This window comes from Rhinopithecus bieti, unplaced genomic scaffold (genome assembly GCF_001698545.2).
Source record: "Rhinopithecus bieti isolate Rb0 unplaced genomic scaffold, ASM169854v2 scaffold_11291, whole genome shotgun sequence".
In the NCBI taxonomy this organism is placed as follows: domain Eukaryota; kingdom Metazoa; phylum Chordata; class Mammalia; order Primates; family Cercopithecidae; genus Rhinopithecus; species Rhinopithecus bieti.
In genome coordinates, this window is record NW_016807158.1 from 3,557,722 (window position 1) to 3,582,462 (window position 24,741).

Here is a 24,741-nt window from a genome sequence, read left to right on the forward strand (position 1 = left end):
GCCTCCCCAAGTACTGGGATTACAGGCGTGAGCCACCGCACCCAGCCACAAACAATATATTCAAAAGAAGTCTGAATATATTTCTGTTTCTGAAAGTATTAACCCTGAGTTGAAGGATAACCAGATACTGAATTTTGATAGGTACCACAGGTTTGCTTTCGGAAGAAAAGCAACATAAATAATCTGTTTTAGTAACCATTCGTCAGTGTCTGTTTTACCATAGTCTTACCAACTTAGGTGTTATCAGCGTTTCAATTTTTAACATCTGATAAATGCGAAATACTGTCTTTTCTAGTTTTTTTCTGATTTTTAATGAATTTGATAATTATTTTAAAACATTTTTTTCGTTTGTATTTCTTCTGTGAAATCCTTAGTTTTTACTCATTTCTGTTCAATTACTTATCTTTTCACATTGATTCTGTTTAAGTATTAAGGATATTAACCCTTCCTTGCATATTGCAAACACTTTTGCCTAGCATATTTCTTTTCGTTTTTGAAATAGTACATTACAAAACTGTTAAGAGTTTTAGTCGATTCTCACTTCTGTGGTTTGTTTCTTATTAGAATGGCATTCTTCACCTTATAATTTTTTTAATTCTCTTATTTTTTAAGAATGTTTGTAGTTTTATTTTTTATATTTATCTCTTTATCTCTTCACACAGCTTTAAAGTTGTGTTTGTTGCTAGTTAGGATCTAAGTTTATTTTATCATATCTTTTGCCTAACAGTCATTTATTAAATATTAAATAATCAGTCTATTCTGTCTGTTCCTCAGTGACTTGAAATTGCTACCCTTAGCATTAAATTGAGTGTGTTTCTGGACTCCAGTTTTTCTTTCTATTGATGTATTATTTTTCCCCACATCTGTCACGTACTAAGCTATTCAACTTCCCTAAGCTTGTTTCCTTATAATACAAGGGAAATAATGATAACATCTATGTTGTAGGGTTGTGAAGAATAATGACATTAAGCACTCCCCACATGCCTTTGTAATAATACATGCTCAATAAATGTCTGTTACTGCTATTGTTGTCTTTTGCTTTTTTTCTGTTTGTTTTTTGAAACAGAATTTCCCTCTTCTTGCCAGGCTTGAGTGCAGTGGCACAATCTTGGCTCACTGCAACCTGCACCTTCCTGGTTCAGCGATTCTCCTGCCTCAGCCTCCCGAGTAGCTGGGATTACAGGCATCCACCATCACACCCAGATGATTTTTTTGTATTTTTAGTAGAGATGGAGTTTCACTATGTTAGCCAGGCTGGTCTCTATCTCCTGACCTCAGGTGATCCACCTGCCTCAGCCTCCCAAAGTGCTGGGATTACAGGCATGAGCCACCATGCCCAGCCTTTTTTTTTTTTTTTTTTTTAAATTATTATTATTACATTACTGTTACTCTTGTGAGAATCACACCATTTTAATTTCTTTGGTTTCATGGATTAGTTGGCACCTGGTAGATAGAGTAAATGCACCCCATTTCATTCCATTGTTCTTTTGCCAGATAACAATGCCATCATAATTTCTCTCCCAGATGAACTTGAGAGCCAACTTAATTCCCCTACAACCCTGTTGAAACACAACAAACCAAAACAGCTTGTTTACTTCGTTGGGATTACATCTTAGTATGTAGGTTGATTTGGTAAGAATTGAGTAAGAAGATGTAAAATCTTAATAAGTGGTGAGTAATTTTCTGTGGTTTGCTTCGTATTTGGCAGTTATCAGATTTCCAAAACAGATTATACACTGATTATTTAAAATGAGAAGAAACAAAATTGTTTTCAAGGCTGGCATGGAGCAATCACATTTTATGCCTAATAATCATTTCAGAACTTTCGCAGAATGAGGATAGTCCATCTGTGAGTGATAATGTATTGATAATTTAGGTGATTATGCTTCTAATGAAGTAAAATTTTAGAAGCTTTACAAAGGGGCCTGTTTGCCTGTTCAGGCACTGGGCACTTACAGGAGTGCTGTTCACAATGTGATTCATGGGCCAGTGCCTGTCCACAAGAGTGTGCACAAAGTGGATATAGAAATTAAACGTAAGCATTGGGTTTATAGCAATTGACAGAGTAATTTATATGTTCACGCTGAGAGTTTTTAACATATTAATTTATATTTTGTATGTCATTTAAATTTTTCTATTATTATTCTGGAATAGGTTGGAAACAAATGCAAATGAAATAAAACACAACACTGGTTCTTCATCACAGACAGCTTGAGAAGCACTTATTTAGAATACTTCAGGCTGTGAGGAGTAGGAATCCTCACCTTGAATTGACTTAGACAAGTTTTTCCCCCCAAGCCTCATGTATGTTTCTGCATAATGACTATTTTTCTGTTCCAATAACTTTGTTATTTACTTTCATTAGTTTGTCTGTGTCTGTCTGCCAGATTTGCTAGATTGTTTTTTAGAAAGGTTCTATCAGTTTGCCTTCCTTGCAGCAGTTTTTGGAATGCCTTTTCTTAGCACTCTGGACAGCCAAAATTTAGGAGTCTTGTATTTAAAAAATCTTTGCTAATTTGTTGTTAGTAAATCATGTATCAGCATATTTTGAATTTTCCATTTTTAATGTAGCTGACCAGTTTTCCATGTCAATTTGTTATGTTTTTATTTTTCTAGGTGATTTGTGGCACTTTATTCATTTACCACTTGGAATCTTGGTGTTTTGATGATCTATTTGCTTGTTTATATGTACATATGTATTAACCCTTTGTACACTAATACAAATGTTTAGTAAGTCACATTTTACTTAACTGCCATTAATGTTATGGTAATACTGTATTTTAAAAAGTGTTTAAATCTTCACCTGTTATTTCTTCCATTGTGTTTAAATGTAGAACATCCTCTCTCAACAAAAGATTTAGCAAATATTGATGCTCTTTTAAAAACGAGAAATTTCAAGGGAGTGAATTTTACCATTTGTTTCTGTGTTTGTTTGTTAATCTGTCTGAAGCATGTTTTGTTGTATGCATGGAGTAAAGATGTACATTATTTTATTTCTCTTCAGGTGGCTAATTATCACCAGTGTGACTGGATTAATCCTATCTTTTCTGACTGATTTATCATGTAATAAGTTCAGATTTGGGATTTTTTTCCCCTATGGATCTGCCTTCATAGTAGATTGTTTCTACATATTGTAGGCTTTTAATATCTGACAAAAACATCCCTGTGCTCCCAGTCTTTTTCAAAATGCTCCTTATTACTTTTACTTGCTTTTCCACGTGAATGTTTGTATCATTTTAGTAGTATTCTGATTTATGTTTGAGAACTAAGATGAAGAAACTTAACGGTTTTGTTTTGATTCTGAAAATATTTATGTGGCAAAATGATACTAGCTACCATTTGAAATGAATGTATGCTTCTAATATAGTATATTTCTCTTCTCATTTCACTTATCTCACATTTCTGTATCTCTTGACAAGTTCTCTTGTCAGTACGAAGAACACTTAAATGTCAGTATTTCTCCATTTTACCAATTTGAAAAAATATACATGTATAAGATTTGTAAATATGTATATTTATATATTTATTGATAATTTCCTTTCTTGACTTAATGAAACTCATACTTCATGCCAAATTCACTGCAATTTAGTTAAAAATTTATCTCTGACATATAGTTAAAATTAACTTTATTTTAGGCTTTTCCCCTTTTAAGTTAATTTTAACTATATGTCAGAGATAAATTTATGGGGAAAAAAGAAAATGACTTCCTATTTCATTTCCTCCAGTCATTTTACTTTGATTATATTTGTGCTTTTAGAAAAAAAAAATGTATTTTACATGTATGTATTCCTTAAAGCAACTCTTTAACATCTGATCAAGTCGGCTTCATCCCTGGGATGCAAGGCTGGTTCAACATACGCACATCAATGTAATCCATCACATAAACAGAACCAAAGACAAAAACCACATGATTATCTCAATAGGTGAAGGAAAGGCCTTCAATAAAATTCAACACCCCTTCATGCTAGAAACTCTCAATAACACTCCATTACCATATTATTTAGCTTCTGTTTTAGAAGGGCTTGCTGATCTTTTTAAATGTAAACTCTTAATCTCATGCATAAATTCTACCTGCTGTATTACAATGAATAGTCATCCGACCTTTGCTTTAACACCTCAGTCTCTCATTCCCCTTCCCTTTTTTGTTTTTCAGGTGGCTTTATTTAAAAAAAAAAAAAAAAATCCTGTAATTGAGATGAACTCTGATATCTTTTGCTCTAAGAATGCTCCTTTTTCTGCTCTGTGCCTAAACATGGACTCTGTTCTTTGTTACCTTGTAATTATGTCAGACTACAACCATCATGCTCCCTCAAAGTCTTCTCCTCCTATCCTAGGCAAACTCTTCTGAATTTTCATAAAGTGGGTGACAGCTTTAAATGAAACATGTAATCGCTAAATAAGTACAGCATGCTAGATATTCCCTGATCACTGCTTGAAATGAGGACTTATTATTTGTCTCTTGACAAAATAGTGCTTCATAGCTCCTTTCTGAGTTCTCAGAGCACACGGTTATATGAACTGGAATTTACTTTCTCTAAATCATCTTATTTTTATTTAGCTTTTAGTACTTTGAAAATATTTTAGCTTTGCTACATCCGAGGAATTTTTCTGTCAAATAATTGCCTGTCAAATAATGTTTCTTTCTCACCACCACAAAGACTTCCTGTAAACTGCTTTATTAACCTGTAACCTGCTTTATTAACCTGTAACCTTCCTTACCAAACTCCAGTCTTCTCTTAAGTAATCTCTATTCTTTTTCTACTCCGCATCAGACTGTTTTGGTACACTCATATTTATATTTATAAATGTTAAGTAATTTTCCTTCTCATAAATTTTCAAAGACCTCATTCCATGGCAAGATAAAATCATTGTCATCATTCTGTGTTTTTAAAATTTATCCTGTTTTAGATATGGCCACTTGTGATTGGGTGACTAGCCATGGAACTTTAAGTAAGTTGCTTAACCTCTTTGTGCCTTGGGTTCGTTTTATACAGAAGATTAGGTAGAATAATTTCAGCAGTGTTCTTCTCAGATTTATTGCCTGAAGCTCATATACAGATACACCTGAATGTCCTGGTAATGATGTGGAAGTGAATAATCCCAGTAAGTTTTTTTTAAAGAAAAGAGGCTTGAAAAAATTATCTGAGCTTTACAACTTGATGTTATGAGATACATATAGATAGTAAAATGGTTACTCTAGTGGAGCAAGTTAACATACCCATTATCTCACGTAGTTAAATTTTTTGGCTACAAGAGCAGTTAAAACCTATTTAACAAAAATCTCGAATACGGTACATTTTCATTAGCTACAGTCCTCATATTGTACTTCAGTGTCTACTTCTCTAGACTTGGTCATCTTGCGTATCTGCTACTTTGTATTCTTTGAATATGTCTATTTTTTCTTTCTCCTCCCTCCTCTCCTCCCCCACCCCACAGCCATAACTACTGGTTTGTCCTCTAGCTTTGTATATTTGACCTTGACCTATTTTTGTTTCTGTGTTTTTTGGTTTTTTTTTTTTTTTTTTTTTTTTTTTTTGAGACCTGGAAGACATTATGCTTAATGAAATAAGCCAGACACAGAAAAATATTACATCATTTTACTTATGTGTGGAATTATGAAAAAGAAACATTTTTTTTAATGCCACAGAGAGAATGCAGTTTATAAATACAGCTTCCAAAGTTTCTTAAGGCTTTTCTTCAGGCCTATCCCTGGAAAGTTTGAGAAGAATGTGATCTTGTGACCCATACTGGAGGGCATTAGTCCTTTTTTGTCAAAAAATGCTATTGAAGTTGAATGAAGACGTCATAATGGAAGCTTATTTAAAAACCTACTTAAGCAGAAAGTACTTTACTAAAATAGGTTATGTTTGATGTAATTTAATAAAAATGGTCAGATTCAGAAATTTCTCATGTATAGGTAATCGGATAATTGAATAATTGTTTACTGGAATTAGGCTAATGGTGCTAAGAATGACTTGAAACCATGTTATGTGAGATTTATTAAGGATATTATGCACGTGTCACTTGCTTGCATGCATTTCTCTTGTGATTTGCTAAAAAGGGAAGCATATGCTTGAATAATATGTTCTCATGCTGAGAGACTTAATTATTTTTCATGATGGGTTCCAGCTGAAAAGAAAATGTTTCACAAATTGGCAGCAGCATGAATTTATATTGTCAGCTAGTACACTCTGCTAGCCTGTGTCACCAAATGCTGCTTCTCTTCTATACCCCTTATAATAATGTGTGCCATCACTTTGTAAGCATCTGCTACGATACTTTGGAAGAATGCCCCTTGAGAGAAATTAGGAATTGTCCACCCAGTTAACTTAAAGCTACATATTTCAAGTTAAGGAGATTCTTGGTTAAGAAAGAAACTTCACATCTGGGTTTGTTTGTTTATTGTGTTTTTTTAAAAATTGTGTTATTACTTGAAAACTGGAGTTATGTTATCCAGTATGGTATCTACTATCCGCATGTGGCTACTGAACCCTTAAAATGTATCTACTCTGAATTGAAATGGGCTGTTTGCATAAAATACACACCAGATTTTTTAATATGTATGAAAAAATATGAAATATAATTGTATATTTATTACATATAAATGAATTGATATTTTTATACATAGGTTAAGTAATACTGTTGAAAATCATTTCACGTAGCTTTAAAAAAAGCTTTTACAAATGTAGCTATTAGAAAATTTAGATTGTATTAGTGGTGCACGTTATATTTCTCTTGGACCCCACACTGATTTAGAGTGGTTGATTACTTGTGGATCAGAATAACCAAATATGAGTAGCCTCAGATTTTAAGCAAAGTTTAATTAACTTTATATAAAGTATCTTTTCATTTAGAAAATTTTACATACTGTCTTCTATATATATCATGAGGATTTCTACTCCAAAGCTGTGCTTATTTTGTTTTCTATGCCTGGATTAGCAAAACACCTGCTCCCAACTTCTGCCCCATTGATTTTAAAGTGGCCATACTTAAAATCTCCTGAAAATCTCACACCATTGTATGAAACTAGTCTTCTGGTCTTGCCCACTCCACATTGATTTCTCCCTGCTCTGAACTTATTTTGCAACTATAAGGTATATCAGAAAGTTAACACTTAGTTCAATTCTATCTCTAATCTTTAAAAGTTGTGTTTCTTAGTTTAGAAAACATTTTAAGGAGACAGGAAGAAGACATAGGTTCTTCTTCTGTTTTCTCAAAAATGACCATCTTCAATACACAAAAAAACTGTGAGTGGATAATTGGTTAATGTCCCCTTTATGAGCTGGAACCTTAGTTATTCTTCCAGCTTCCTAGTGCCTTGACAGATACTACTGACACCACAAAACATAGACGTATGATGTATGATTATTGTCTTTTGGTCAACCCAATTTTTAAGTGGTGCCTTAAAGAAAGAAAAGTAATGACACTTTAATAAAAACAGAGGAAATTCACGATTGCCATTTTTTTTTAAACTCTATAATTGTCTCCTTTGTACTTGCTATCTCAAACATATCCCCATTTACTTAAAAAAATGTCCTTTGAATGTTCAGGATGATGCACGCCAACTCTTTGTGCTAGCTGGAGCTGCTGAAGAAGGCTTTATGACTGCAGAACTTGCTGGAGTTATAAAGAGATTGTGGAAAGATAGTGGTGTACAAGCCTGTTTCAACAGATCCCGAGAGTACCAGCTTAATGATTCTGCAGCGTAGTAAGTAATCATAACTTCAGAACTAAACTATCATGAATAATTACTTGCAAGTCAAATGTACTTCCAAGTCAATTTTATTGCAGAATTGGCTGACACGTTCTTGTACAACTTAGGATATTCAAGATGACAATATTTTAAAACTTTATCTGTCTTATGTGTGTTGTGTGTGTGTAGATAGCAGTGTTATTTCCTGTGTGTTCAGTAGTGTCTCAAGAGACTCATGATATGTAACTCTAATTGAAACATGCAGAATGGTACCTTTTCCAATATATTTTCAAGAAAGTAGTTGGAAGTTTCCAAAATCCACTCTGAATTGGGGTGTGTAAGTTTACTTGGAGCTATCTTGAGAGTGTAACTGATTTGAGTTCTTTTCATTATGCTAGCAGTGCCTGAGAAGAGTTACTTGTTCAATGACAGGTACTATAAGTAGGGATTTTTTTGGAAAGAGTGCATGATGACTCCAAGATATTTTTTCAGTAAGTACAATAGCTCTGTATTTGAAAATTGTCAGTTGTGTGTGTGCCCTGTTGTATTTGACACAGTTTCCAGATACTTAAGTTCAGTTTTTTGGAAGAAAAATCTGCCCTGAATTTTCAGGTGGCAGCCCCAGAAAGTTTGCAAAACAAGTTGTGATAAAAACCTAATCAGGGAAGCTGGGTGAGGTGACTCATTGCTTGTAATCCCAGCACTTTGAGAGGCCAAGGTGGGCAGATCTCTTGAGCCCAGGTATTTGAGACCAGTCTGGGTAACTTAGCGAGACTCCCTCCCCGCCATCTCTACAAGAAATACAAAAATTATCCAGTCATGATGGTGCACACCTGTGGTCCCAGTTACTCAGTGGGGCTGAGACAGGATGATTGCTTGAACTCAGGAGTTTGAGTTTGCAGTGAGCCATGATTGTACCACTGCACTCCAGCCTGTAGATGCATCGAGGCCCTGTCTCAAAAAAATAAAAAATAAAAACCTAATCAGGGAGCTTTCTGTTTGGTGATCTCCATAGTACAACACCAAAAACAAACAACAAAATTTAAAATTTACCACACATACTCAAAAATTCTTATATGATATGTATTAGGCATTAATTGCTCTTAAAATCTATGTTGTACATTTGTTTCACTTTCCAGGATTTTTCCATTTTCTTGACACAGCTGTTGGCTGTTAGGGGCACAAGTAAGGATTAGATAGATGACAGATTTTGAAAGGTCTAAGTGAATGCATACACTTTGCCACAATGAATAAATAAATGAGGTGTGGCTCCTGAAGAGCGAATTATATTATTTGTTTAGCATCAGCATAGGTACTATATGTTATGTGATTTAGTGTGTTTAAGAAATAATATTGTATCACCCACATCAATCTTTATAACCCTGTATTTCTTAATCTATATTTTTAACATTTTACACTTGTCTTAACCTTATGTATTATTACGTGGTTTATACATGTGTATATAACATAAACACGTTGAATATGTAGCCCATCTCTCCAACTGGTATCATATCCTATACAAAGAAATATTCCTTGACCCACTGAGTTGGTCCTTGCTCTCCAGTTTTAGGTACTCCTAATGTACTTTTTTTCAGCTTTACATTTATTTTGAGGTTATTTTATTTCTATTTATGTCGTGAATATTTGATTATTTTCTGTCTCTGCTGTTACATTGTAAATTCAGTAATGTGTTTTTACCTAATGTATTCCCACAGCCTGACACAGTCAGCACTCAATATGATCTTGTTTAATAATGAATAAATTCATAAACCAGACATCACAGAGGAGACAAATTAGAAAAAATACTTATAGGAAGAACACAACTCTTAAACCATATTTGCTTTGACACCACCAGCATCTGCAGAGATTTAAGTGGGAGTCACTATTATGAGAAGATTGCTTTGAGTGGAGCCCAGCAAAAGGAGCTTTTTCAGTAATTAAGGGGTGCTACTTGGGAATGACAGATTGAAGTTCTCTTTCTCACTATATGTGGGAACTTCCAGACCCCCTCAGTCTCTTGTCCAGTACTCTCTCCTGTGCACACTACTTGAAAATGAGTTAACAAAAACACAGTCTGGGCATTGGTGGCTCATGCTTTGTAATCCCAGCATTTGGGGAGGCTGAGGTGAGAGGATCGCTTGAGCCCAGGAATTCCAGACCAGCCTGAGCAACATACTGAGACCTTGTCTCTACAAAAAGTAAAAACAAAAAAATTAGCCAGGCATGGTGGCCCATCCCTTATAGTCCTCGCTTCTTGAGAGACTGAGTCAGGAGAATCACCCAAGCCCAGAAGGTTGAGGCTATAGTGAGCTATGACTGCACAGCTGCATTCCAGCCTGGGTGACAGAGCAGGACCATGTCTCAAAGAAAAAAAAAATAAAATTATAAAATGAAAAATACATTGCTTTAGTTTTACATTATTTTATTCTAATAGTTGTGACCTTGAGATGGCACTAATGTGGCTGCTTTTTAGGAATGAAGAAAGTCATAGAAACATTTTTCTCCATAGTTATTAGAGGGCATCTTGATCTATGAGTTCTTGACTGGGGATGCTAAGATGCAGTCAAGTTGCCCATTAGGACTGACTCCCCACCAATTCACACTTTAAATTTGTAATCATTTAGAGCAATCAGAATTTTTCGCAGTGCTTGCTTTCCTTCTTTGTCTTATTGAAATATTATTTTTAGAGATTTTTTTGAACTGTGGCAGTTTTTTGTTTTGTTTTGTTTTTGTTTTTGTTTTTTTAGTTTTTTGAGACAGAGTCTGGCTTTGTTGCCAGGCTGGAGTACAGTGGCACGATCTTGGCTCACTGCAACCTCGGCCTCCCAGGTTCAAGCGATTGTCCTGCCTCAGCCTCTCGAGTAGCTGGAATTACAGGCACACACCACCACGCCCAGCTAATTTTTGCATTTTTAGTAGAGATGGCATTTCACCATGTTGGCCAGGATGGTCTCCATCTCCTGACCTCGTGATCTGCCCACCTCAGCCTCCCAAAGTGCTGGGATTACAGGCGCAAGCCACCGTGCCCGGCGAACTGTAACAGTTTTAAGCAAAGAAATCTGTGAGTAATCAAAGAACATTTTAAATAAGAGTAGCTCATTATTTTAAAGAGGCAGTAAAATCTTGCCATGGCTTGTTTGATTTGTAAAGTAGGATTTTCTTACAGTAAAGTAGAACATTTGGAATTAAAAGCACAGAGAAAGTACTGGAGTATTATCACCAGTGTGATAAGATTCTCTTAAATTCAATGAATATAGTACAGGTAACTCAGGCTGTCATCTCTTTATGTGTTCTAGTATAATTACCACATACATACACTTGACTGTCTAAAACATTTTTTATTTCTAAGTTATCAGTCACCTTATAGCTCTCGTAATAAAAGCACTGCGGTGATGCTCTCTACATTCAGCTGACCTTAGGACTCATTCCAAACTCCTGGTTTAAGGCTTTGTATAGCTTACTAGTGGCTTTGCTCTCCAAGAAAGAACATGCAACGGTTCTCATCTCCATACTAATTTACAGCTTCTCCTGGGGCAGTGTCATTCCTTTTCTTCCATCCCCGTTATTCTGTTTACACCCCTCAGTATCCATGAATCCTTCTTTAATCACCTAGGTCCACATTAATCTCTCCATTACCTGTACTTTCTGTGAATTACTGACTATACCGTATAATTTGACAGAAAATAACTTACTCTTTTACATTGCATGGTATGATACCACTACATTTTATATCACAACATATGTAGCACCAGTGGCAGAGAGTATTACATGAGTGACTCAAACATGTATTGATTTAGAGAGCAGTAACATGCAGCGTAGAGGAGTATGTGCTGTTTTCCTGTATGTAACATAAGACTGGTTGAAAAGAAACATCTCATTCAGCCTTTGGGCAGAGCTCTTTCATCACTACTTGCTCCAAAATTAAGACTTTAAAAATCTTCAGTAAAAAAGAGTAATGTCTGGATCATAAACACAGTGCTATATCCAAAAACTGTGATAAAGAATTCTAAGAAACAAACTCATGGTGTGTACTAGCTTTTTTTTTTTAAGTTATTCTTTTCTCTTTGAATTACTGATAACTGTCCCTCAGAAATAAAGTACATATTTAAAAAATACTAAAAGAGCTTTGTGGTTGCAGAGGTGTAAACATTTTTATTTCCATGGGAGTTATATAAGAAAATACAAACTTAAAAACTCGTTTGTGTCTTTACAGATTTTAAAAACTTTTAGTGATTCTCAGATTATCGCTTATATTGCATGTGTTTTAATTTTTTTTGGATGATCTTTATTGGCTATATTTAACATGTTGTTTGTTTAATTTTTTCAGCTATTTGGAATGACTTTGGACAGAATAGCTCAGCAAATTACACCCGACCAACAAGATGTTCAGAACTAGAGTGAAAAACTACAGGAATTGTTGAAACCCATTTTACTTTCAAAGATCTTCATTTTAAGTGAGTAGCTTTGAAATATATGCTTTCTAAATTTAGATATAAAACACATTGCTTTAGAAATAAAAGGTATAATAAAAGTTGACAACATTTTTACAGTCGGAAATTACAATTGGAAAAAAACTTTCTTCAGATGATTGTGCAAAATAATTTTGGGTGAAGTCAAAAAAGCATTCCTAAGTGGAATATTTTATTTAAGAAAATCTATCCAGGCAAATTCCATTTTGCCTGTAGTTTTACAGTGATTCAAACAAAATAGTTTTGGCTTTTATTTCTAAACAGAAAATTCTGCTCTAATGTACTGTTTTCGGAAAGTGTTGCCATCTATTTTAGGTAAAAGAGAGCAAGTTTTACTGATAGTATAAATGCTTATTTATGGAAATACTAAGAGCACCTTTAACAATTTTTTCATGAACAGTTTTCTTCCTAGGGAACTTTCCTTCCCTGTGAAGGTAGTCCTTATCCGCTATTTCATCATCAGAAATACTCATTTAAAGTGTACTGAATATCCACTTACTGAGGTCTGAGCAGAAAAGCACTGAATTGTGGTCTTTAGAAATGCAAGGGGTCTTGGAGTGGATGTTTTTCCAGTTCCCTCATTTTATGATGAACGAGGCTCAGGAAAGTTTAGTAAAACATCATATTCAAATTTACAAAACTACTTTTCTCTTTTTCCAGTAAATAACAGTTTCCAAGGTATGAGGAAAACTGTTGGACTTAGACACAACCAAATATGATATCTTCATTTGCAGAGCCTTGTTTTATTATACAGCCTTCCTGGTCAGTTACTTTCATCTGTTTCCCTTCCAGGTCATCCGCTAGTCGTTTCCATGACTGACTTCTTCTAAAATGCTCCACTTACTCATTTCATTGTTCACTCAAACAAAATTGCCTTTAAGTCTGTACTGTTATTCATCATTTCTGTTAAAGTAATAGTAAAATCATGAAAAGAGAAAGTATGTAGCCTGTGTAAAGATATATTCATTAATAAGATAACATCATGGGATATTCTACTGAAACAAAACTTCTGTATTGTCATAGACATCTAAGACCACTGTAGTGTTACTTGATGTTAAAAATACTCATTAACAAATACAGATGTTCTTTTTTTCCTTCTTAGTATTTTTTATTTCGGTACATTGAAACCAAATCAAGAGGCAGAAGTTCTTTTTTTAAAATCTGCTAGTTTCTTATAATTCACATTCATTGAAAATGTCACATGTCCTAAGTGCCAGTTGAGTGTTCAGCTGAAGGAACACCAAACGCAAAGCTGTTGAATAGCTTTGGGAGGCCCTTCTGAAGTCAATGACTAATTTATATGAATATAATAGAGTCATATTATTCATACAGTATTAAAACTTATGCATGTCCTACACCACATATTCACTAGTAAATATTCCTGGAAATAATAAAAATGCTAGAATTAAGTGAGTTGTAGACTTACAGGGATTTTGTTGTTGTTGTTCTTTTAAGTTTAACAGATAGGGATATTTTTGTTTGTTTTTAACCCAGCAAGGTTAAGATTGATTTTAAGATTGCCACTGTAGTCATGGGCATCAAGTAGATATCATCTCACAGCTGCAGAGCTTTATAGATATGTTGACCCGAATTGAGCACACTCCAGTTGTCACTGCAGGAGATTGGATTAGAAAAGGTGTTTATGATCTGTTTTTTTAAGGAAAATTTTAATATTTCATGTTTTTCTAAATTTCAACTTTTAAATACAGTGAAGGGTTAGATAAATCATTTGTTACCAGTTTGTGATTTTTTCTTAAGATTATGTTTAGTGGAGGTTTTTGGTGTCTTTGTAGAAATTCACACTTTATAAGACTGTGTCTATATCTCCTTAACTTTTACCCAACTCCATCTCCACAATACCAAAAAGAATTTTTTAAAAGATTACACAAGCAAAAGAACAATAAACTTATATTATTCTGTTTGCCAAAAAGTAATTTGTCTGCATTTGGTTTGCAAATGGAGTGTCCCATATCGTTATTGAAATTATTTTGTCTTTTTTATCTTCACTAAAAATTACAGGATTCAACATAATCATTCTAAATAAATCTTTACTGTGAATTACGGATTAGGCTTTGCTTCGTCTAACTTTATTACTCTGAAATGGTCATGATAATAAAGCAGAATTTCTAAAATCATCTTGGAAAAAAGGTTCCTAGTGAGAGAAAAAATAGTTATCGGTTCATCTCATAAAGAAATCTCACTGTTAGAAGTAGTGAGCACTGTTAAATTATATGCAACAGTACTTCTGATTGCTTCCATAAGTATTTTATATTTAATACATTTGTTGCTATCACTTGTCACTGATTTACAGGTGGTTCATGTAATTGAATTTTCCAGAAAACTAAAGCTTTATTTCAATTTTCATGACTACTTCTCCCCAAGAAACAAACATTGACCTGCTTTCTTAAACAAAGATATAGGTCATAATTAATTTATCTGGGAACATTAGCTTTGTGCTTTAATACATGCTATGGTTTTCATATGCTTTTTTTTTTTCATTCTCATTCTTTTCTTAAAAAAGCCCTCTGAACATTTTATGCTACTGTCATTATCTCTTACTGAAATTGTTTTAACTTCTTTTAGTCTGCTTATTACTATTTCCATAATATTAAATAAACAAACTGAGTACTCTGATTTCAAATAATCAGATATGTCTGATCTGGAGAATATCGTCATTTTATCTTAAAACTAAGAAGTGATTTTAATGACAAGGAAATTCACTATTAGATTGGGACTTAGAATTTTTTCTTTAACCTAGTATACCTTAGATTCTGATTTTGGTTTTTGTTCACCTTGTTTTAAAGATTGTGTTCTAAAGCAAACTTAAATTATGTTCAGCTAATGGCTTACAGTAGTCCCCCCTTATTCGAGGGGATATGTTCCAAGACCCTGCATGTATGCTTGAAACTGCTGATAGTACTGAACCTTGTATACACCATGTTTCTTCGTAGACTTACATACCTATGATAAAGTTTATAAATTCAGCACAGTAAGAGACTAACAACTAATAATAACATAGAACAATCATGGCAACGTATTATAATTAAAAGGTATGTGAATGTGGTCTCACTTTCTCAAAATACTGTAGTATTTTTGGACCTTGGTTGACCACAGGTAACTGAAACTGCAGAGAGTGAAACCAGGAATAAGGGGGAACTACTGTATTTCTAACCAATATTGTCTGAGGAGAAAATGTGTGGAGTTGGAGTTGCTAAGTAAAGATTCTAGACCTCGGTTCCCCTAATAAGTAGTTGGGTAAACTTGGTTAAGTTTCTTAACAGGCTATTACAGTTTTGCTCTGTGTTAGAGGCTTAAAAATAAAATGAGTTATTGCCTATGAAAAATGTTGTAAAAGTGAGAACTCTATAAATAGTAATAAGTGGCAGAGGCAAATATTAAATCAATTATTTGGTACTTAAGGCAGTCTGATTATATAAAATTCACTTTTCATCTTGTTTAGGTGCACTCTTAAACATTTATTTCAGGACCATAGTTTTCACTTCCCTCCTAGGTTTTTCAAACCTGTCATTTCAGCATCCAGCAAATACTGGGATTGAGTAAAGTTGACTCTCACCATTATCCTTCCACGAGGTTCATTGATCGTACTCCATTTAGGCTTCTTGGTTGAGGTTGATGTATTTAGTTGCTGTTTTTATTCAGTGACTTAAAGATAAACACAGGTTTGTCAGGAACCTCAGATAAACTTTGTCTTATTTTGGATTTTGAATTCTGTTAAATAATACTATCATTGCTAGCATATGGTTTCAACTTTGCTTTTTATAGGTTAAATGAGCCTCAGATGAATGAGAGCAGAAATGCATTTAGAATAATTCTACTGGGAATAATTCTACTTGAGTGTGGTCATCACTGAGATATGCTATCTTTTCAGTAAAGTTATTTTCAAATTGTGTTCCTGGGCATTTTTGCAAATGGTAACCCAATTTAAATCATTTTAATTTACTATCATTTATTTTGTTCTTGTTTGATCTTTATTACCCAGCTATGCTTTTTACATCTTAACTCTTTTATTTTGTGGTAGAAACATTTTATTATATAGCTTACCTGAATTTAATGAACAATGGTACCAGCTAAGCCAAAAGAATGAAGCTGCTTAAATGATCATAAAAGTAACAATACTAGTTGATGTACTCAGATTTGGTTTATAGGCCAGTACTGCTCTGTAGGGAAAATTCTTTTTGCCTGGGAATTAAATAGGGACTATTTTAATTAGTGCACCATCTAGATAAATGGAGCCTTTAAAAATGTACCAGTTTGCATAGTGTTTTCATTATATAAGTGGTTATTTCTAGGTTGTATAATGTAGTCTATGCAAATTTTAACTTTTGCTTAACTTTAGAAAATCTTAGAAAAGGAATAGACTATTGTCTTTATATTGTTTGATTTTGCTACTACTTTGTTCAGTAACCTACAGTGGTTCACTATTGTATATTGTATAAAAATTGAGTTATTTTCCATTCTAAATTTTAAGTCCATTCAGTAGGATCACTCATTTATGTCATAGTTCAGTTCTCTCATTTTGTAATGTATCCTGATTTTACTTTGTATGCAAACGTATTTTACCCTATCTGAATTTTATTTGCTTGCCCTACATTTTCTTACCTGAAATGGCTTCTTCTTTACATCAAAGCCTTGCTTATTACTTCTGAGCTAAAATGACATGTTTTAGTAGGAGGAGGGATCTCTGTTCTCTGCCTTCGATGTCTGTGACTGTGGCAAATGGAATATTTACTCTTTGATCTCTGCATTCCCCAGTTGCTTCATGTGACTTCTCAGTGTTTACACATAGTGCGGTCCATTCATTTGTTTGCTTTAATGTTCTAAGTGTTCTCCCGTGTGTTAATGTCTTGTTTTTTGAGGATATTTTTGTTTTTGCTTTTGTTTTAGAGATACTTTCCCTTCAATCAAAAATTTTAAAAACTAGCAGATTTTTTCCCGTTTTGAGAAGTCCAGTTTGTGACATTGTTTTCCTCCCATAAAGTCCTTCTCTCCTTCCTTTTCATCATACATTTCCACAACTATTCAGAGCTTTTTTTGTTAACATTAAAGAACTTCTCAGAACTTTTTGAACGTTTAATGTGATGTTAACTCATTTCTCCTCTTAACAGAATGTTTGATGTGGGAGGTCAGAGATCTGAGCGGAAGAAGTGGATTCATTGCTTCGAAGGAGTGACGGCGATCATCTTCTGTGTAGCACTGAGTGACTACGACCTGGTTCTAGCTGAAGATGAAGAAATGGCAAGTAGAACTACTTTAAGAGTTGAGCTTGAAACATGAAGAGCTGAAGGTGTTGCCAAGAATTTTCTGAGAAAATTCTTAAGAAATTCTTTCTAATGTCTGTAACAATTTGAAAGTACAGGGTCTTTCCTCTAACTTTTCTATTTGCCTAATACAAGAGAAATATACTAGAGAAGCACAGGTGGATCTTGAGGAAAAGGAAAGCATGGAGTCAATCTCACCTCAAACCTGTAAGCTTAACTATGCATTTCTATATCTGATATCAACATAGCACATGGAAATATATTTACATAGTAGTTCAAAATCCCGTGACTTAATTTGTTACTTCTGTTAGTTTAGTAAATCTTTTTTTTTTTTGAGACGGAGTCTCGCTCACTGCAACCTCCACCTCCCAGTTTGAAGCCAGTTCTCCTGCCCCAGCCTCCTAAGTAGCTGGAATTACAGGCACGTACCACCACACCCAGCTGATTTTTGTATTTTTAGTAGAGATGGGATTTTGCCACATTGGCCAGGCTGGTCACAAACTCCTGAACTCAGGTGATCCACCCGCCTCAGCCTCCCAAAGTGCTGGTATTACAGGCCTGAGCCACCGCACCCAGCTAGTAAATCTTTAATATATGTTATACTTTGTTGCTGCCCTGTAATTTTCAGATAGGTTTCAATGTACCATTAATATGGGGGAAATGTTTTTAAATAGAAATGTAAAACTTTGTCATTTTAAGTTAACTTTATTACAAAGTGGGGAAAAAAGAGTAGAAATGTCAGTTTTGTGCAGTTGACCCTTGAACAACAGGGGTTTAAGCTGCATGGGTCCACATATGTGAGAATTTTTTTCAACCACGCACATTCATGGGATGCGAAACCTGAGTATGAAGAAAGTCAACTTTTCCTGTACGTGGGTTCCACAGAACCGCCTGCTGGACTTGAGTATATGCAGATTTTGGTACCCTTGGGGATCTTTGTACTAATCCCCCTGAATATACCGAGAGACGATTATATTTTTAAAATCAAGTGTATGAAATTATAGTGCAATGCAACACCACATGTTCGTTTCTCTCATTTCAGCACTACAAAATGTATCAGTGCCCTCTTTGATGAGAACAGATCCTAGAAGTTCCAGAAACAGGAATTGGAAGTGTCCTTCCAGTATTTATATTTATTGTAATATTTAGAGTAGTGGGCGAATTGGATCTTAGCTTGTTCAATTTAATTTTATTAATCTTTAAAAACCTCTGTTTATCTTTTAATGGAAACTTAGATGAAATGAACTCTATGACAATGTCATTTCTTTTCACATGTTCACATTTCACATCCTAGATTATACTGTCCTGTAGCAGGATGTTCCCTGGCACAGAGCATGACATATAGTGGGTACTTAGCAAGTAAAAGTTGAATGCAGAAAGTGATGAAAGATGGTTAGATACTTCTCTCACCTAAAGTGAAAGTGGGTTCTGAAATGACAGAAATGTATTTTTGTGATACGTTATGTATTTTTCAATGACTGAACTCTGTTTTATTATAACACCTATTATTTTTTAAAATACTCCTTAAAAGTCCTTGCTGTTAGTGACAATTGGTTTTCTTTTTTTCTGTTACAGAATCGAATGCATGAAAGCATGAAGTTGTTTGACAGCATATGTAACAACAAGTGGTTTACAGATACATCCATTATACTTTTTCTGAACAAGAAGGATCTCTTTGAAGAAAAAATCAAGAAGAGCCCTCTCACTATATGCTATCCAGAATATGCAGGTATTTTACTTTTCTGGGAATAACTTGTCAAGTTACATATTTCTAATTGAAACTTCCCCTAAGGCAAGAATTCAGTTGTTAATTTAAATCTCTTGGCTTAGTGATTCTTAGACATTTAAGGGATATTATTTATCAAACTGCAGTTGAGCACAAAAATTTCCTTAAGATGTGGAGGAAATTACTGAAAATAATGTATTCGTTTTATGGAAAAACTGTTAGATAATGTTTAGTGATGACTCCAAGTTAAAATACTGGTTTTTAAATCAAGTTAACAGATTTCATATCAGGTACTGTGTGATGTACAATAAATAAGACATGTCTCTGCCCACCATCTAATCTCAAAGACAGACATACTTAAGCAACAAGCAATAGCAGTGCATCCTGCTGCTAAAAAGGAGCATGAACATTATTGTAAGGGGGAAAATGAAGATGGGATCATTGAGGCAGCTAACTCTTCCAGAAGGGCAGGGAAGGTTTCACAAGAAGCCTAAACTTTGGTAATGAGACTGTTAATAGTGCTTTAATTTTACTATGATGGAAAATTCCATGGAGTGAGAAAAGTAGACCTGAAGTACAGTCCTGACTTTTCCATAATTAGCTCTTTGATCTTGAACAAGGCAGTTAGTTCACCTAGGTCTCAGTATTCCATCTGTGAAGTCAGGAGTTGGGCTAAAACATTAGTTTTAGTTTAGTTCCTTGGAGCACCTCCTGGGTTGCTGTTGAAGGTGGAGATGGGAGAGGGAACAGAACTAATTACTGCCCCCCGCACCCACCACCTTATAACTTTTTCATTAAAGCAGAGTAACTCAGCTTTCATCTGGTTTACATATCAAGTAAGGTTTTATTTTAGTGAAGAGCATTCAATATGCCTTAAAAAACAGGAGTTTGACTACCACTGGTTTATGTAATCTCCAAATCTAGTTTGAAGAGTTTAGTTATTTACCGTCACTCCACTCTTCCTGTTTTTTTTGAAAAAGTCTCAAGAATTTGTTTTTTTATAAACAAAGTTTTCCTGAGTCTTGTGTTGAGTAAATTGTACGATGAATATTCACTGCCATTTTACAGGAAATGTTAAGACAACCCTGTGATGTCAGTGCTCGGGTATCCCTACCCATACAAATGAGAATAGCAGGGCTTAATGAAGCCAGAGTCCAGTTCCAGACCCAAGTCCATTGTCCTCCTGCTCCTCGACCATTAATGGCTAGGCTACATTTAATTAAACATTCAGTGAAACCAAAAGGGGAGGGTTCTTTGGTAAATATAATCATGTTAATTGTTATAACTCTTTTTGTGTACTGTGAAATTATACTTAAGTTCAAACTAATTTCACACAGTTGCTTACTTTAAAACTTTGCTTTCTTTTTGGAAGTCATAGTCCTGAATCACTGTGTTCAGGAACATTTTTTTGTGTGTGTGCTTATTAGAAATAAGTTATCCAGAGTCAAGATGGCTTATTTTTTCCCTTATTTGAATATATTTTTTAGTTTATTTTTGTCATATTCTATGATGTAGCCATTTTGTATTAATTCATAGTACCAGATTCCCAAAATGAATCCATAAATACTGTATACCTACAGGGATTTCAGAGCAACTAAGAATATACTTGTTAGCTCTTTCCTTGCCAGGTAGACAGTGTGTTTAGGAATTTTTGCTTGTGTTTTGCTTAAGTTAATAATCCCTGACTTCAGAATCTTTGCACAAAAAGAATATTACATAATTCTTTCACATCTCCAGAGTTAAGATTATTATTAAAGATCTCCATGGCATGCCCTAAGTATTGATTCAGTTGCTTCTTGCTTCAGCCGCAACTCTCAATTTCCTATGGCTGTGGAATAACCCTGTGTATCCCCTAAGCAACTTGCTTGATTTATCTCCTGTCTGTCTGCTCATGTGTCATCCTTCTCCTCCTCTTCTTTTTACTGTATGTTGCCACTTCACCAGTTTCATCTGCAGTCATGTCATCTTAGCTCTCTATCCTTTCATAGTCATGGCTATTCTCAATAGGTTAAATTTTATGGTCAGCCCTAATTTATCTCTGGAGCCTTAGATTTGCATTACCAACTGCTTGAACATACATGTTTTGTTGTTGTTTGTTTGGTTGGTTGGTTGGTTTTTTAGCACCCGAAGCTCAAACAGAACTCTTTTTCTTGTTTGAACTCAGATCTCTCCTCTTTCCTTTTTGATTGTGTCATCAGCCTCCCAGTTCTTCATTTTTGAACCTGGTTATCACCTGTGCTTACCTTTGTTCAGGACCATTCTATCACACATTAAAAAAAAAAAAATACCATATTTGCTCTCGTGTCCCTGCTTTGCCATTCTTTTCTTAAGACTTAAAATCAGAATGAAGAATGTTCATTCATACGTGTTGTACTTTGAGGGTAATCTAGCTAGCTGCCTAGGATATATAGAGCAAATTGAGCTAGGCACTCAATGTAAGCTGTTTGGCTGAAATATATTTTAATTTAGCAGTTGCATTAGCTTCTGTGGGCCAACAAGATGCTGTTAATTGCTTTAAAATTTTGGAGAACAAAACTTACGATTTAATAAAATTTGATTTTTTGAAGTATGTGATTTCTAGTGATATAAAATAGTTAAAATGTAAACTTAAAGATGATAACTTTATTACCTTTTATCCCTAATAAAATCTCATAATCTCTGTCATAGCACATTACACCACATTCCTATGGGCATTTGTCACATTGTATTATACTGGATTCTGTAAGATATAAAAAGGAGTATGGGGCTGGTGGGGTGTGATGTTTACTCTTGAAGAGTTCACATTCTAGTTTAGGAGACTCAACACTGAAAAAGAATTTAAGACTATAAAGCAGTATAACAAAAACTAAAATAGTTATTTCTAGGAGGAGACAAAAGTTTTTAAGTGATAGAGAACCCAGCTAGATTTGATTAATTAGAAAAAGTTAGATGGAGTGCCAATTTTGAGCAAATGTGAAGGCAGGCAGAGATCTCAGCCGGTGAAGTAGAATGAAGAGGAAGTACTGCAGTACCACAGGTGGCAGTTTGCATGTTGGGTCCTCATGACATGGACCTGGGTTGAGCGCCAGGGTGGAGGAGAGGATCTCAGAATGATGGCACTGCAGAGCAGACTGGATAGTAGAAGACCTTGAAAGCCTGGCAGATAATTTTGGATTATTACTACAGAAGAGGGGTATAAACAATTTTTTTCCAAATGAAATTTGAATGTTTTTCAATTTTTTTATTGAAGTATTGCATATAGCATATTGTATACATTAATGTATATTATGTACATACATACATACACACACCCTCAGCAAAAGTGCATTTTTAGAGGTGAACATACCAGTATCCACCACTCAGGTCAAGAAACCAAACAGCTTCAGGACCCCAGAAAGTCCCATCATGCTTCCTCCCAGTCTTAACCAATCAAAACCTCCCCACAACACACACATACACGCTCACACCCCATACACAGAGTAATCACTGGTTACTCACTGATAATCACTGAAGACCTTAATAAAAGAACAGACACAAAGGAAATAAATACCCACTTCACATGTGCCACAGACACTATTAATTGGTGAGGCTTTTGTCCTCACCAATTCATTTTTCAAACAGTGTTGTATCATACAGTGTATGATCTTTTTGCATCTAGCTTCTTTTGCTCAATAGTTCACTTATGAGATTAATTCATGTTACTGAGTATAGCAGTAGTACTTTCATTCTCACTTCTTCTGTGTCTTCAGTGATACACAGTTCTGTCAAGTGTATATCTAGAAACTGAATTGCGGGGTCAGAGTGTGTGTGTGATTATCTTTAGATATTGCCAAACAATTTCTGGAGTGTTTGTACTCAGAGGAAGTCTTTTTTAGTCAGTAACCTGAAAGCTGGAGTGTGTCATTCACTTTTTTTGTAACCTCATACTCCTAAACATCATTGTAGACCTTGGTACAATTTTTGAATAAAGAAAAATGAGTGAAGAATGCTAATTAATGTATATATAGAAAAGGGAGGAAAAAATACTGATCAGCATTCAGCCAACATTTTTTGATCCACCGTTGAGCCAGAACTGAAATAGCATGCCGTCATCAAGCATCTGAGTTGGGGTGTAGAGGACAGAGGATAAGAGGATAAAAGATCTGGCATTTGGAGATTGAGGCAGGAACAAAGATCCTTATGAACACGGAATGCCATGTAGAGGAAATTTTTTGTTTAATTTTAGGGATAACTTACAGTCATTAAAGGTAACTAACATGGAGTGTTTTTCATTTAGAAGAAGTAATGTCTCCCATTCTAGAAGGGAAAGCACAGTTAAGGAGTCCATGAATGAAACTGTATGAAACTGACTTCAGTATTTTAAGCAGTTATTTTAACTTTCTGCATTATGTTTCTTTCCTTTTTCCATCTCAGGATCAAACACATATGAAGAGGCAGCTGCATATATTCAATGTCAGTTTGAAGACCTCAATAAAAGAAAGGACACAAAGGAAATATACACCCACTTCACATGTGCCACAGATACTAAGAATGTGCAGTTTGTTTTTGATGCTGTAACAGATGTCATCATAAAAAATAATCTAAAAGATTGTGGTCTCTTCTAAGTTTTGCAGTTAATGGTAAAATGCATTTTCAAACCAAATGAGTACTTATATATGGATCTCTGTAGACTAGAGTCTTGCAGCAACACAGAATGTAATATAAGGCAAATGCATCTGGGAGCTGACCAAAGTTGTTCTGTTTTGTTTTTTTAACTGAAAGTAACAGAAGGACCTTTCTTAAATGTGACAGATGGTCCTGCAGTGTGAAACTGAAGGACAGTGTTAAAGCTGGGCTCTAGTATATTGATGATTTCTGCATAAGTGTAAATATGCAAATGTATGTATACATGTATTTATGACTTGAGTTTTCGACATTATTTTTAGGTTTTAAGAGTGGCAACTTAGGATTCTAGGGTGATGGCTTTGGAAATAACATAAATAATACCTTGTACTGAATGACAGACTATTACTATGTTTGCCAGTTTTAAACAGCTTTATTTATGTTCATGTCCTGTAAATTTTTAAGTACAGTAATTAATATTAGGAAACATAACCCTTATCTTGATTATATGTATAATTGTATTAATAAAAATGTTATTTGTACAAACATTGCACAGACTATTTTAATAACATGATTTGTTCTTTAAATTTTATGTGTTTTATTGAAATGTTCTTAAGATGGATACACCTGCCTTTGGATCAATTATTTAAACATTGTATGCATTTTGATTTTTCCTACTTTAAGAAAATAAAATAATTTAATTTTACATTAGATTCCACATGAGATTTGGTTTGAAAATTAAAATTTCAGATTTTTTAGGATATACTGTCTTAGACTTATTGTAAACACTTAGTTTTTATTCACTTGTTTTCACTCTGAATTTTAATATTTGGCTGTTAATGCATTGCCTCAAAGGTGATGTCATCTTAATTTTTATACACTTTAAATAACTACATTTTTGTTTATAACTAAGTTTTGAGGGATCCTAAGAGCGTTTTTGTGGGTAAAAAAAAACTTGTGGGCATAATGAATTTTGAGACATTCATTGGTGAG

At 34.4% G+C, this 24,741-nt stretch overlaps 1 protein-coding gene across 1 annotated transcript in view; it reads left to right on the forward strand.

Moving 5' to 3' along the window:
• The window catches only part of GNAI1 (G protein subunit alpha i1), an 85,361-nt gene extending 60,907 nt beyond the window's left edge, over positions 1–24,454 (forward strand). Inside the window, 7 exon segments of the mRNA XM_017880421.1 lie at positions 7,551–7,708; positions 11,861–11,872; positions 12,035–12,078; positions 12,081–12,147; positions 17,289–17,418; positions 19,017–19,170; positions 23,560–24,454. Of these exon segments, the coding sequence (XP_017735910.1) occupies positions 7,551–7,708; positions 11,861–11,872; positions 12,035–12,078; positions 12,081–12,147; positions 17,289–17,418; positions 19,017–19,170; positions 23,560–23,750 (756 nt within the window). The 3' untranslated portion in view covers positions 23,751–24,454.
• The last annotated feature ends 287 nt before the right edge of the window (positions 24,455–24,741 follow it).